Consider the following 12,754-nt stretch of genomic DNA (forward strand, 5'->3'; position numbering starts at 1 on the left):
TAAGAGAATCATAACACTAGCCTAATTTCAAAAACATCAGGGAATAGGCCTACAGAATATAAAGTAGCCTATCTAAAATATTTTGGTTTAGCTCTTCAACAGTTGATTTTAAACAGTAGCCTAATCCCACATCCCTAATTTAATTTAGTTTAGTTAGTAAGTTTTAGTTTGGAAACACTCAATTCATTAATAAAATACAATTGTTTATTTTTTAAGAAATTGTCATCTCCAATACACAACCCTACCATGCAAATTAATAACAGGTAGGCCTAAATATGTTTATTCTTAACTGCATACAAAATTATTTCCAACAACCAACTCAGTAACATAAGCCTACAAGTGCTCAACAAATGCTCAACATAAAATCTTGAGTGGTATAAACACACATCAGATAGCAATCAAATGTTTAGATCTAACAGTATGTTAGGGACCAGACACCAGAGCATCTGTATGTGCCCTCTTTAACAGGCAATTAACTTCAGTTTTTTATGTTAAACCCAATGGATGCCTTTATGGATTTAAGTCAAACACTTATTATACCGAGTGACGAAGCAGACTCAGTGAGTCTCCGTCTGTCACGTCCTGACCTTAGTTCCTTTTTTATGTCTCTGTTTTAGTGTGGTCAGGGCGTGAGTTGGAGTGGGCATTCTATGTTTTTGTTCTATGTCTTGTATTTCTATGTTTGGCCTGGTATGGTTCCCAATCAGAGGCAGCTGTCGATCGTTGTCTCTGATTGAGAACCATACTTAGTGGGAAAACAGGCTACCTATGTTTTGTGGGTAGTTGTTTTCTGTTTTTGTGTCTGCACCAGACAGAACTGTTTCGGTTTCGTTCATTGTCTTTGTTGTTTTATTATTCAGTGTTCAGTTCAAAATAAAAAAGATGAACACTTACCACGCTGCACCTTGGTCCTCACCTTCTTCCACCAACGACAGCCGTTACACCGTCGTTACTAAAGCACATTGTTGAATTTCACTTATATTGTTGGCTCTCCTTCTTATTTCCCTATAGGATATATATTTAGTCATTCGTTTCCCCAAAGTAGGCTTATACATCTTGTTTTAATAAAAGAAATTGGCCATTATCATGAGTATTTACCCTGCGCAAATCTAATGTGTTGTTCTCGTTCTTCTCGGACTTGAGTGAAACATTTAAATACGTTAATTTACCGGTATATAATCTTCCAAGACAAGTTTATGCAAGATAAGTTTACACCCGCAACCCTAACGAGAAAGAGCTTTGTTCTGCATTTCCCTTTGTTTGTAGGCTAATTCACGCGTCTCGCTGAATGGACATCTATTCGTCCACTCGTGTACTACTCGTGCTTCTGCGCAAAGCATTCAAGTGGATCATCTATGGCTTTTAAAATGTCCAGATGTTTTGGTTTCTTGGACAGCTCAGGTCCCTAAAGAGAATCTGGGTTGCAAAGTGAGGACACTTCACGTGGGGGTTTCCCGTCGCCAAAATAGCCCTGGAGACCTAGAAAATAGACTTCATCATAGGCCTACCATTTGGCTTTGGTAATTGATGGGATATGTGGCTTCCATGGAGGTCTTGGCAGGTAAGCCCCATGGAGTTGTATCTTACCTAATGGAAACAGCAGAAATCTGCATACAAAGGCATTTTTAAAGAGTTGGATGATATCTAATGAGACCTACCATATAAATGACATAAAACACGTGTCCAATTTAGCTTGGTTGATTTTAAAGAAGACTTCTTGCAGTTGTTTGATGGAATAAGGCATCTGAATTTATTTATTGTACTCTGCCTCACCCCGTGTCCTGAGAATAATTGCACCAAATGTACAATTGTATGCATTGCCTTCATATCTTCATTAGTGCTTTGAAAGCTTTCAGAACTTTGCAGGTTTTCAAGAAGGGTTTGTTGGTCTTGGTTGTTTTCAGGGGCTTGGGGATGGTCTTGATCAGGAACCCAGGTTTTCCTATTTTCAGCTTCTTTGAGGTTAGTTGAAAAATCCTAGAAAGAAATCACAGTTCTTAGAGAGGACTGCCCAAATTGTCCCTAACAGGGTAGATCTTCACTAATGCCACGTTCACGTGCTATAATAGTTATCGAAAATTCAAAATTCAAAATAGGAAGTTTCCCTTGAACGACCCTCCAAATCAGAATTACAAGTGGGAAACTGAGAAAAGCTGTTGCCGAGTTGTGACGTTTCACCACTGACCTTTTACCGTCTCAACCAAAAGATGACAGCAAATACGTTTTTGACAACTACAACCCTGTCAAAATGGATAATTAGGCGACTTTTGCCATTTGATAATGTAGATAGATTGGCCATATTGTCAATGTTAAGGATGCTAGCTAACGTAATAGTTAGCTAGTTTATCAAGCTAGCTAAAATCATATTGGTTGGATAATTATTCCAACCAAAAAGCACATGAATGAAACAGTCGTATTTCCTAGAAAGTAGGAAGTTCCGACGAGCACGTGAGCGTGGCATAAGCACTCAACTGACCACAATAAGGGGTTGTGGTTGTAGCTTTTAGTGTCATAGAATGTAAATTACGTTTTAGGGTTAAGGATGGAATGAAATTCCCTTCTATAGGATACAATTCAGATGTACACTCATCAATAATGTTTTTTAATTTAGTTTTTTAAAGGAGACACTCCTGCTGTAGTAGGAAGTAGAGGCTAGGGAGAGAGGTAGGTGGATGAAGACAGAGAGGAAGAACACGGACAGACGCCGAGTAGTGACTAGAACCCGACGAAACCGTGGCATGGTCCAGTCGAGTTTTAGCACTCGACATGCATCCGACAGTAATATATTTCAATAGAATTCATTGACTGTTGGACTCACCTCTGGCGGAGTAGCGCTGCCTCATTCTTCTCCATGGCCAGAGCATGCTCAGCAGCAGAGGCTCTCCGCTAAAGACAATAAACAAATTACAGTACTTCTTGAAAGTATGTGATCCTCTTGTGCAATTACAGATATATTGTAGTTTTTACATTAAAATGTTAATTGAATCAGAATCAGTCCTTTTTATCTGACATAACAGGTTAATATTTACCAATACCATATGTTGGTGTAGAAGAAATCATGCGTGTAGTAGAATGTTTTGTTTTTAAAGGAATTATTGCAGGTGCAAAAATAATTGAATCCCAAGTTGCATTGGTTAAATCAGTAAGTATGTCGAATAAGGTGGGTACATAATTGGGTACCAAATAAACCAATAAAAGGAGAAATCGTTAGGACAGAGTTTGGGCGGGACTATGATAATAGAGATAAGAAACCTGGTCAGTTTGGTGTTACCCATCCAGGTGAATGCAAAGCACACCATGCCAAGAGGAAAGGAGATCTCAGAGGACATCAGGATGAGGGTAGTGAGAGCACATCAGTCTGGGAGAAGGCTATAAAATCCTCTTTAAAAGATTTGAGCTCAGTCCACTGTGAGGCAAATCATTTACAAATGGAGAGCATTTAACATGACAGCAAGTCGGCCTAGAAGTGGGCGCCCTTCCAAAATATCCCCAAGAGCCACAAGAACAATAATAAATCAGGTAAAAGCAAACCCAAACATAACATCTAGAGATTTGCAGACCTCCCTTGCTGCATCTCCGGTAACTGTGCAAGCATCAATAATAAGAACACTGAATCCAAATGCCATTCATGGGGGGGTTTCTAGGAAGAAGCCTCCACTGTCAAAAAATAACCAAACTGCCCGTCTTAAATTTGCCAGAGACCACCTGTACAAACCTGAGTGTTTCTGGAAGTCCATTCTCTGGATCAATTCATCAAAAAATTGACCTTTTTGGTCACAATCATCACTGCTATGTTTGGCAAAAACCCAACACTGCCCACCACCAAAATAACCTTATCCCAACAGTCAAGCATGGTGCTGGGAATGTCAAGATCTGGGGCTGCTTTTCCTCCTCTGGATCCGGATGACTCCACGTCATTAAGAGAACCATGGATTCTGAGGTATACCAGGAGATTCTTGAACAGAACGCCAGGTCATCAGTCAAGGAGCTGAAGCTGGGTCGAAAATGTGGCTTCCAACAAGACCATGACCCAAAGCATTCAACCAAATCTACCATCATGAGAAAGAAGATTTGTGTTTTGGATTGGCCAAGTCAAAGTCCTGACCCCCTTCCAATCGAGATGCTGTGGCAGGACCTGAAGCAGGAAGTTCATGCCAGACACCCCTCAAACCTCACTCAATTGTCTGAGTTCTGTAAGGAGGAGTGGGCAAAAATCCCTCAAAACAGATGTCAGAAACTGATTACTGGATATAGGAGACGTTTACTATCACTGCTAATGGAGGTGCCACAAGCGATTGACTGAAGGAGTTCATGTATTTTGCACACATCAAATCTGAGTTTCTGTTAAATAAACCTCTTTTGTTAAATAAACAATGAAAATATATCAGAATTTTTGGGTTTCTGTCACTTACTTGGAATGTTTTTCTTACGAATGGGGTTAAGATAAGGATTTTATATGTTTATTTCATAGCAAAATAATGAGCAGTCCTGTAGGGTTCACATACATTCAAGCAACACTGTATATCTTAGTGTACAGCAAGACACAGAGTAACTAGCAAAACGTAGCTAATAACACCTTAGTGCAACTACAGTAGCTAACTTTAAAGTGAATGTTCTACTTACAGATATGGTCTGGATTTTCTCTTGTAGCGTGTCAATCTGAAGAGAGAACAAAAATTGCATTAGAAATGTGTGCAAAGACATCCTATCACATGTGACCCAATACGAGTGTTGATACTGGGGCTTATGGTTTGGTTTAAGTACTTCGTAGTTTAGCTTACTATTGAGCGGTTATGGATCAGTATTTGGCAGGCTGTCTTAGGCTTACTTACATGTTGCTTTTCCTCATGTTTGCCTTGAATCAGGGATTTGGTCCTGTGAAAAGTACAATTGTTTACAATTGTTTATTTTTTAAGAAATTGTCATCTCCAATACACAACCCTACCATGCAAATTAATAACAGGTAGGCCTAAATATGTTTATTCTTAACTGCATACAAAACTATTTCCAACAACCAACTCAGTAACATAAGCCTACAAGTGCTCAACAAATGCTCAACATAAAATCTTGAGTGGTATAAACACACATCAGATAGCAATCAAATGTTTAGATCTAACAGTATGTTAGGGACCAGACACCAGAGCATCTGTATTTAAAGGTGCCCTCTTTAACAGGCAATTAACTTCAGTTTTTTATGTTAAACCCAATGGATGCCTTTATGGATTTAAGTCAAACACTTATTATACCGAGTGACGAAGCAGACTCAGTGAGTCTCCGTCTGTCACGTCCTGACCTTAGTTCCTTTTTTATGTCTCTGTTTTAGTGTGGTCAGGGCGTGAGTTGGAGTGGGCATTCTATGTTTTTGTTCTATGTCTTGTATTTCTATGTTTGGCCTGGTATGGTTCCCAATCAGAGGCAGCTGTCGATCGTTGTCTCTGATTGAGAACCATACTTAGTGGGAAAACAGGCTACCTATGTTTTGTGGGTAGTTGTTTTCTGTTTTTGTGTCTGCACCAGACAGAACTGTTTCGGTTTCGTTCATTGTCTTTGTTGTTTTATTATTCAGTGTTCAGTTCAAAATAAAAAAGATGAACACTTACCACGCTGCACCTTGGTCCTCACCTTCTTCCACCAACGACAGCCGTTACACCGTCGTTACTAAAGCACATTGTTGAATTTCACTTATATTGTTGGCTCTCCTTCTTATTTCCCTATAGGATATATATTTAGTCATTCGTTTCCCCAAAGTAGGCTTATACATCTTGTTTTAATAAAATAAATTGGCCATTATCATGAGTATTTACCCTGCGCAAATCTAATGTGTTGTTCTCGTTCTTCTCGGACTTGAGTGAAACATTTAAATACGTTAATTTACCGGTATATAATCTTCCAAGACAAGTTTATGCAAGATAAGTTTACACCCGCAACCCTAACGAGAAAGAGCTTTGTTCTGCATTTCCCTTTGTTTGTAGGCTAATTCACGCGTCTCGCTGAATGGACATCTATTCGTCCACTCGTGTACTACTCGTGCTTCTGCGCAAAGCATTCAAGTGGATCATCTATGGCTTTTAAAATGTCCAGATGTTTTGGTTTCTTGGACAGCTCAGGTCCCTAAAGAGAATCTGGGTTGCAAAGTGAGGACACTTCACGTGGGGGTTTCCCGTCGCCAAAATAGCCCTGGAGACCTAGAAAATAGACTTCATCATAGGCCTACCATTTGGCTTTGGTAATTGATGGGATATGTGGTTTCCATGGAGGTCTTGGCAGGTAAGCCCCATGGAAACAGAGCAGAAATCTGCATACAAAGGCATTTTTAAAGAGTTGGATGATATCTAATGAGACCTACCATATAAATGACATAAAACACGTGTCCAATTTAGCTTGGTTGATTTTAAAGAAGACTTCTTGCAGTTGTTTGATGGAATAAGGCATCTGAATTTATTTATTGTACTCTGCTTCACCCCGTGTCCTGAGAATAATTGCACCAAATGTACAATTGTATGCATTGCCTTCATATCTTCATTAGTGCTTTGAAAGCTTTCAGAACTTTGCAGGTTTTCAAGAAGGGTTTGTTGGTCTTGGTTGTTTTCAGGGGCTTGGGGATGGTCTTGATCAGGAACCCAGGTTTTCCTATTTTCAGCTTCTTTGAGGTTAGTTGAAAAATCCTAGAAAGAAATCACAGTTCTTAGAGAGGACTGCCCAAATTGTCCCTAACAGGGTAGATCTTCACTAATGCCACGTTCACGTGCTATAATAGTTATCGAAAATTCCAAATTCAAAATAGGAAGTTTCCCTTGAACGACCCTCCAAATCAGAATTACAAGTGGGAAACTGAGAAAAGCTGTTGCCGAGTTGTGACGTTTCACCACTGACCTTTTACCGTCTCAACCAAAAGATGACAGCAAATACGTTTTTGACAACTACAACCCTGTCAAAATGGATAATTAGGCGACTTTTGCCATTTGATAATGTAGATAGATTGGCCATATTGTCAATGTTAAGGATGCTAGCTAACGTAATAGTTAGCTAGTTTATCAAGCTAGCTAAAATCATATTGGTTGGATAATTATTCCAACCAAAAAGCACATGAATGAAACAGTCGTATTTCCTAGAAAGTAGGAAGTTCCGACGAGCACGTGAGCGTGGCATAAGCACTCAACTGACCACAATAAGGGGTTGTGGTTGTAGCTTTTAGTGTCATAGAATGTAAATTACGTTTTAGGGTTAAGGATGGAATGAAATTCCCTTCTATAGGATACAATTCAGATGTACACTCATCAATAATGTTTTTTAATTTAGTTTTTTAAAGGAGACACTCCTGCTGTAGTAGGAAGTAGAGGCTAGGGAGAGAGGTAGGTGGATGAAGACAGAGAGGAAGAACACGGACAGACGCCGAGTAGTGACTAGAACCCGACGAAACCGTGGCATGGTCCAGTCGAGTTTTAGCACTCGACATGCCTCCGACAGTAATATATTTCAATAGAATTCATTGACTGTTGGACTCACCTCTGGCGGAGTAGCGCTGCCTCATTCTTCTCCATGGCCAGAGCATGCTCAGCAGCAGAGGCTCTCCGCTAAAGACAATAAACAAATTACAGTACTTCTTGAAAGTATGTGATCCTCTTGTGCAATTACAGATATATTGTAGTTTTTACATTAAAATCTTAATTGAATCAAAATCAGTCCTTTTTATCTGACATAACAGGTTAATATTTACCAATACCATATGTTGGTGTAGAAGAAATCATGCGTGTAGTAGAATGTTTTGTTTTTAAAGGAATTATTGCAGGTGCAAAAATAATTGAATCCCAAGTTGCATTGGTTAAATCAGTAAGTATGGGTACATAATTGGGTACCAAATGAACCAATAAAAGGAGAAATCGTTAGGACAGAGTTTGGGCGGGACTATGATAATAGAGATAAGAAACCTGGTCAGTTTGGTGTTACCCATCCAGGTGAATGCAAAGCACACCATGCCAAGAGGAAAGGAGATCTCAGAGGACATCAGGACGAGGGTAGTGAGAGCACATCAGTCTGGGAGAAGGCTATAAAATCCTCTTTAAAAGATTTGAGCTCAGTCCACTGTGAGGCAAATCATTTACAAATGGAGAGCATTTAACATGACAGCAAGTCGGCCTAGAAGTGGGCGCCCTTCCAAAATATCCCCAAGAGCCACAAGAACAATAATAAATCAGGTAAAAGCAAACCCAAACATAACATCTAGAGATTTGCAGACCTCCCTTGCTGCATCTCCGGTAACTGTGCAAGCTTCAATAATAAGAACACTGAATCCAAATGCCATTCATGGGGGGGTTTCTAGGAAGAAGCCTCCGCTGTCAAAAATAACCAAACTGCCCGTCTTAAATTTGCCAGAGACCACCTGTACAAACCTGAGTGTTTCTGGAAGTCCATTCTCTGGATCAATTCATCAAAAAATTGACCTTTTTGGTCACAATCATCACCGCTATGTTTGGCAAAAACCAAACACTGCCCACCACCAAAATAACCTTATCCCAACAGTCAAGCATGGTGCTGGGAATGTCAAGATCTGGGGCTGCTTTTCCTCCTCTGGATCCGGATGACTCCACATCATTAAGAGAACCATGGATTCTGAGGTATACCAGGAGATTCTTGAACAGAACGCCAGGTCATCAGTCAAGGAGCTGAAGCTGGGTCGAAAATGTGGCTTCCAACAAGACAATGACCCAAAGTACTCAAGCAAATCTACTAAAGAATGGCTCACGAGAAAGAAGATTTGTGTTTTGGATTGGCCAAGTCAAAGTCCTGACTTAAATCCAATCGAGATGCTGTGGCAGGACCTGAAGCAGGAAGTTCATGCCAGACACCCCTCACTCAAATTGGCTGAGTTCTGTAAGGGGGAGTGGGCAAAAATCCCTCAAAACAGATGTCAGAAACTGATTACTGCATATAGGAGACATTTACTCCAAGTTATCGCTGCTAATGGAGGTGCCACAAGCGATTGACTGAAGGACTTCATGTATTTTGCACACATCAAATCTGAGTTTCTGTTAAACAAACCTCTTTTGTCAAATAAACAATGAAAATATATCATAATTTTGTTGGTTTCTGTCACTTACTTGGAATGTTTTTATTACGAATTGGGGTTTAGATAAGGATTTCATATGTATATTTTATAGCAAAATAATGACCAGCCCTGTAGGGTTTACATACATTCAAGCAACACTGTATATCTTAGTGTACAGCGAGACACAGAGTAACTAGCAAAACGTAGCTAATAACACCTTAGTGCAACTACAGTAGCTAACTTTAAAGTGAATGTTCTACTTACAGATATGGTCTGGATTTTCTCTTGTAGCGTGGCAATCTGAAGAGAGAACAAAAATTGCATTAGAAATGTGTGCAAAGACATCCTATCACATGTGACCCAATACGAGTGTTGATACTGGGGCTTATGGTTTAGTTTAAGTACTTCGTAGTTTAGCTTACTATTGAGCGGTTATGGATCAGTATTTGGCAGGCTGTCTTAGGCTTACTTACATGTTGCTTTTCCTCATGTTTGCCTTGAATCAGGGCTTTGGTCCTGTGAAAAGACAAACACCAATGTACATGTCATGTGAATGAGAACAAATCCTAATATGATCAAACTAATATCAAAATCCACTTACAGCTCGTTTAGAGTCTGTCTATACATCTTCTCAGTGCTGTGGAGTTTTTGATGTAGAGCGGCATTCTTCTCTTCAAGCTGACAATTTTTGTCTGTTGCAAAGTAAACAGATAAACATGTAAAGTAAAGAACATATCAATACAGAATAAAGTGATTCTGGCTGGTGGGACATATGTTGTGTGTTTGTAACATAGCCTACCCCGAAGACCCCTGTTCACCTCCTCCAGTGTGGTTTTGATCTGTAGAAGATTCTGCATTTTTAAGTGCTAGAGCAAACAACTGATCCATTGTAAAATATTATAGTATTTACAGTTTTGGGGTAAACTGAAAAGAGGGACCTTTCTGTAATCACACCCATTCTTTTCATCTACTTATTTCAGTAACTTAACCAAATGTCTCCTAGCTTACACAGACTATACAGTAACTTACTAAGCTTGCATCCTTCATCACAGTGACCTCGATCTCAATGTTTTCCTCACTCTTGATATCTGTAACTAAGGTGATTATTTGATCAACAGATGAATGCACATTTAGTTGTAGATAACCCTGCATGGTTCTACCCTCGAACAATCCTGACAAGTAAGCTTAGTAGGTCGATAAACAGTTTGCAAACTTTCTACACGCAGATCAAACTGTGTGATTTACTCACCGGTAGATTGGGTGTTGGTGGCACTAGGGATCCTGGCATCCCCACCGTGATGCTCTTTAAGTGGTTCCATCGGTCCCCACTGTTGGGAGCCATAACATAAACCCCATTAAGATAGCTCTTTATCATCATACCAAACCAAACAAGTTTGATTGAGCAGTAATGGACTTACAACGGCTTTCAGTTTCTGTATGCGTTCAACACGCTCCTGGAGCTGGAGATGAAATGCCTCCATTTCTCCAGCTCTGATGTCCCATTGTTTCTTCATATCCTTGGGATAAAAGAGATGGGCTCAATGTTAACTGTGTGATAAACATCTGACCATGACAATTAAACAAATTGATAAATGGACTATACTTTAATAGTTCAAATACATTTTCACCGGTAGACAGGTAGTTATTTGACTTTGCACCTATACAACTCCATACATTTCCAGAAACTAAACATTAGTCAATGTCAGTCCATTAGACCTGATGACACATTGGTCATACACTGTAGAGGGCAGGGAAACTAGTTAAAGGGGTTGAGGAATAATAGTTCTCTGACTGCTTACCTCCAGCTCCTGACTATCCTCCTGAGAGGACTGCAGGCATGCCCGCAACCTTTTCACTGGCGCGTCATAGTCCTTCAACTAACAGCCAACCAGATTTAGAACATAAGTTACAATTATCATGGAAAAGTATATGTTACTGCAGGTATGCCCCCGACCTTTGCACCCGCGAGTCATAGTCCTTCTACTAAAACCAACCAGATTTAGAACATAAGTTACAATAATCATGGAAAAGTATGTTATTAAAGTCCAGAATGTCCCAGGTCTGACTTAGCTTCTGAAACGTACCAGTATCTCCATTTCAGACAATTGAATCATTATGTCACATTTGTTTTTCGATAGCTGGGCGAGTTTCACGTTTAGCTGTGTCTCAGTCACTGGAGATACAGATGGGAATATGAAATTAGTCTTGGTTCAGGCATGACTAAGGAGCTAAATCTACTGTATAAAATGTAAGTACAAAAGCTTTCTTCTCCTCATCTGAGCTACTTAATGAAAGGTAGGAAAACTCACATAGACGTATCCTGCTTTTGATCTATGAGAAACAGAGACAAGGCAATGAGAACAATGTTCAAACATGGACTACATCATACATCATTAGAAGATCAATCAAACTGCAAAATGAGCCTTTCCCTCAATTCCTTTCATTTCCATAGGAAATTGAAGTGTATGAAAATTGTTGTAACATGGTAATAATACAAAAAGTTTACCGCAAGGACGGTCCTCCATAGTAATATCACACCAAAAACAACCAGGGCAGCAGGGAGAGTGAGCTCCCATCCCACTCCATGATGGGTTGCTCCAAACCATTCCTCTTCTAGAGAGAAGAGAAACTGGACAAACAAACAAACAAATGTCACATTACCATTTATTATGGAATTCACATCAGATGGAATGGACTGTCAGTGAGGTAGAAAGGTAGATTACCATAAAGGATCTTTGTGAGTACTATTTACCAGTGGTGTAAAGTACCTTAATAAAGTACAAATCCCACCAAAAAATACTCAAGTAGTACTTTTACTTTTTAGCTGCACCAACATGTTCAACTGACAACAGAGGTCAGCCTGCAGGCTAGATATCGAGATGTGCCAAGTAAAGCCTCCCCAAAACCCTGCACTAACCTGCTGGGCCAAATGTGAACCACCTTATGGGACTCCTGGTCACGGCCAGTAATGACACAGCTTGGTATCGAACCCCAGGCTGTAGTGATGCTTCAATAGCTGTGCCAATGGGGAAGCCCTAAATAATGTACTTTTCATTTCATACATCTTCCCTGACACCCAAAAGTACTTGTTACATTTTGAATGCCTAGCAGGACAGGAAAATTGTCCAATTCACGCACTTATCAAGAGAACAGCCCTGGTCCTCCTTACTGCCTCTGATGGTGGACTCACAAAACACACACACTTTGTTTGTAAAAGTGTTGGAGTGTGCTCCTGGCTATCCGTAAATTAAAACAACAAGAACATTGTGCCTTTTGGTTTTGTTAATACATGGAATTTGAAATTATTTATAGGCTACATTTACTTTTGATACTTCGTAGTGTAACGACCCTGGGTTTTCAGCGGAAATCGACGATGCCGCTCGAACATGCTTTTGCGGCACAGTCGATAGCGCGCCGGACCGCGGGCTCGAAGGTCGAGGGTTCGAGACCTGCTCCCTGCCTGTTTCATTACATTGGTGTCAGAAGTGATCGGACCTTGCATACACGACAGTGCGTGTGCTTGGCCGGTGAGCGCGTTCCTGTAAGACCTAGAGTCGCAAGCTAGCGCGAGGACGCGCTCTTTGAAAGGAGGGAGTAGTGTAACGACCCTGGGTTTATAAGCGCGGAAATCGGTTCTGCGGTTCGAGCATGCTTTTTCGGCACAGTCGATAGCGCGCCGGACCTCGGGCTCGAAGACCTGCTCCCTGC

At 40.3% G+C, this 12,754-nt stretch overlaps 1 protein-coding gene and 1 long non-coding RNA gene across 2 annotated transcripts; both read right to left on the reverse strand.

Annotated features, from left to right (window-relative positions):
* Window positions 1-875: 875 nt before the first annotated feature.
* LOC116353730 (uncharacterized) lies at window positions 876-4,662 on the reverse strand. The gene is made up of 3 exons (XR_004203233.1): window positions 4,624-4,662; window positions 2,819-2,886; window positions 876-1,977 (listed from the first exon to the last, which is right to left on the reverse strand). It is a non-coding gene; the product is annotated as an uncharacterized LOC116353730 (long non-coding RNA).
* A 1,664-nt stretch (window positions 4,663-6,326) lies between these two features.
* Window positions 6,327-11,792, reverse strand: LOC109888108 (uncharacterized). The gene is made up of 13 exons (XM_031790407.1): window positions 11,553-11,792; window positions 11,356-11,377; window positions 11,131-11,219; window positions 10,846-10,923; window positions 10,465-10,563; window positions 10,296-10,374; window positions 10,076-10,140; window positions 9,846-9,885; window positions 9,648-9,738; window positions 9,520-9,562; window positions 9,311-9,346; window positions 7,507-7,574; window positions 6,327-6,665 (listed from the first exon to the last, which is right to left on the reverse strand). The coding sequence occupies exons 3-13, from the start codon at window positions 11,158-11,160 to the stop codon at window positions 6,512-6,514; spliced, it is 783 nt and encodes a 260-aa protein (XP_031646267.1). The 5' UTR covers window positions 11,161-11,219; window positions 11,356-11,377; window positions 11,553-11,792; the 3' UTR covers window positions 6,327-6,511.
* Window positions 11,793-12,754: the final 962 nt, after the last annotated feature.

This window comes from Oncorhynchus kisutch, linkage group LG15 (assembly GCF_002021735.2).
Source record: "Oncorhynchus kisutch isolate 150728-3 linkage group LG15, Okis_V2, whole genome shotgun sequence".
Taxonomy (NCBI): Eukaryota; Metazoa; Chordata; class Actinopteri; order Salmoniformes; family Salmonidae; genus Oncorhynchus; species Oncorhynchus kisutch.

Bases quoted from the DNA above. Each gene is read 5' to 3' on its own strand.
- LOC109888108 (XM_031790407.1), bottom strand. From the start codon at position 11,160: ATGATTCAATTGTCTGAAATGGAGATACTG. The intron at 9,886-10,075 runs GTAAGTTACTGT...AATCTTCTACAG, and splicing joins TGATGAAGGATGCAAGCTTA to ATCAAAACCACACTGGAGGA. The intron at 6,666-7,506 runs GTGAGTCCAACA...ATTTCTTTCTAG, and splicing joins GCAGCGCTACTCCGCCAGAG to GATTTTTCAACTAACCTCAA.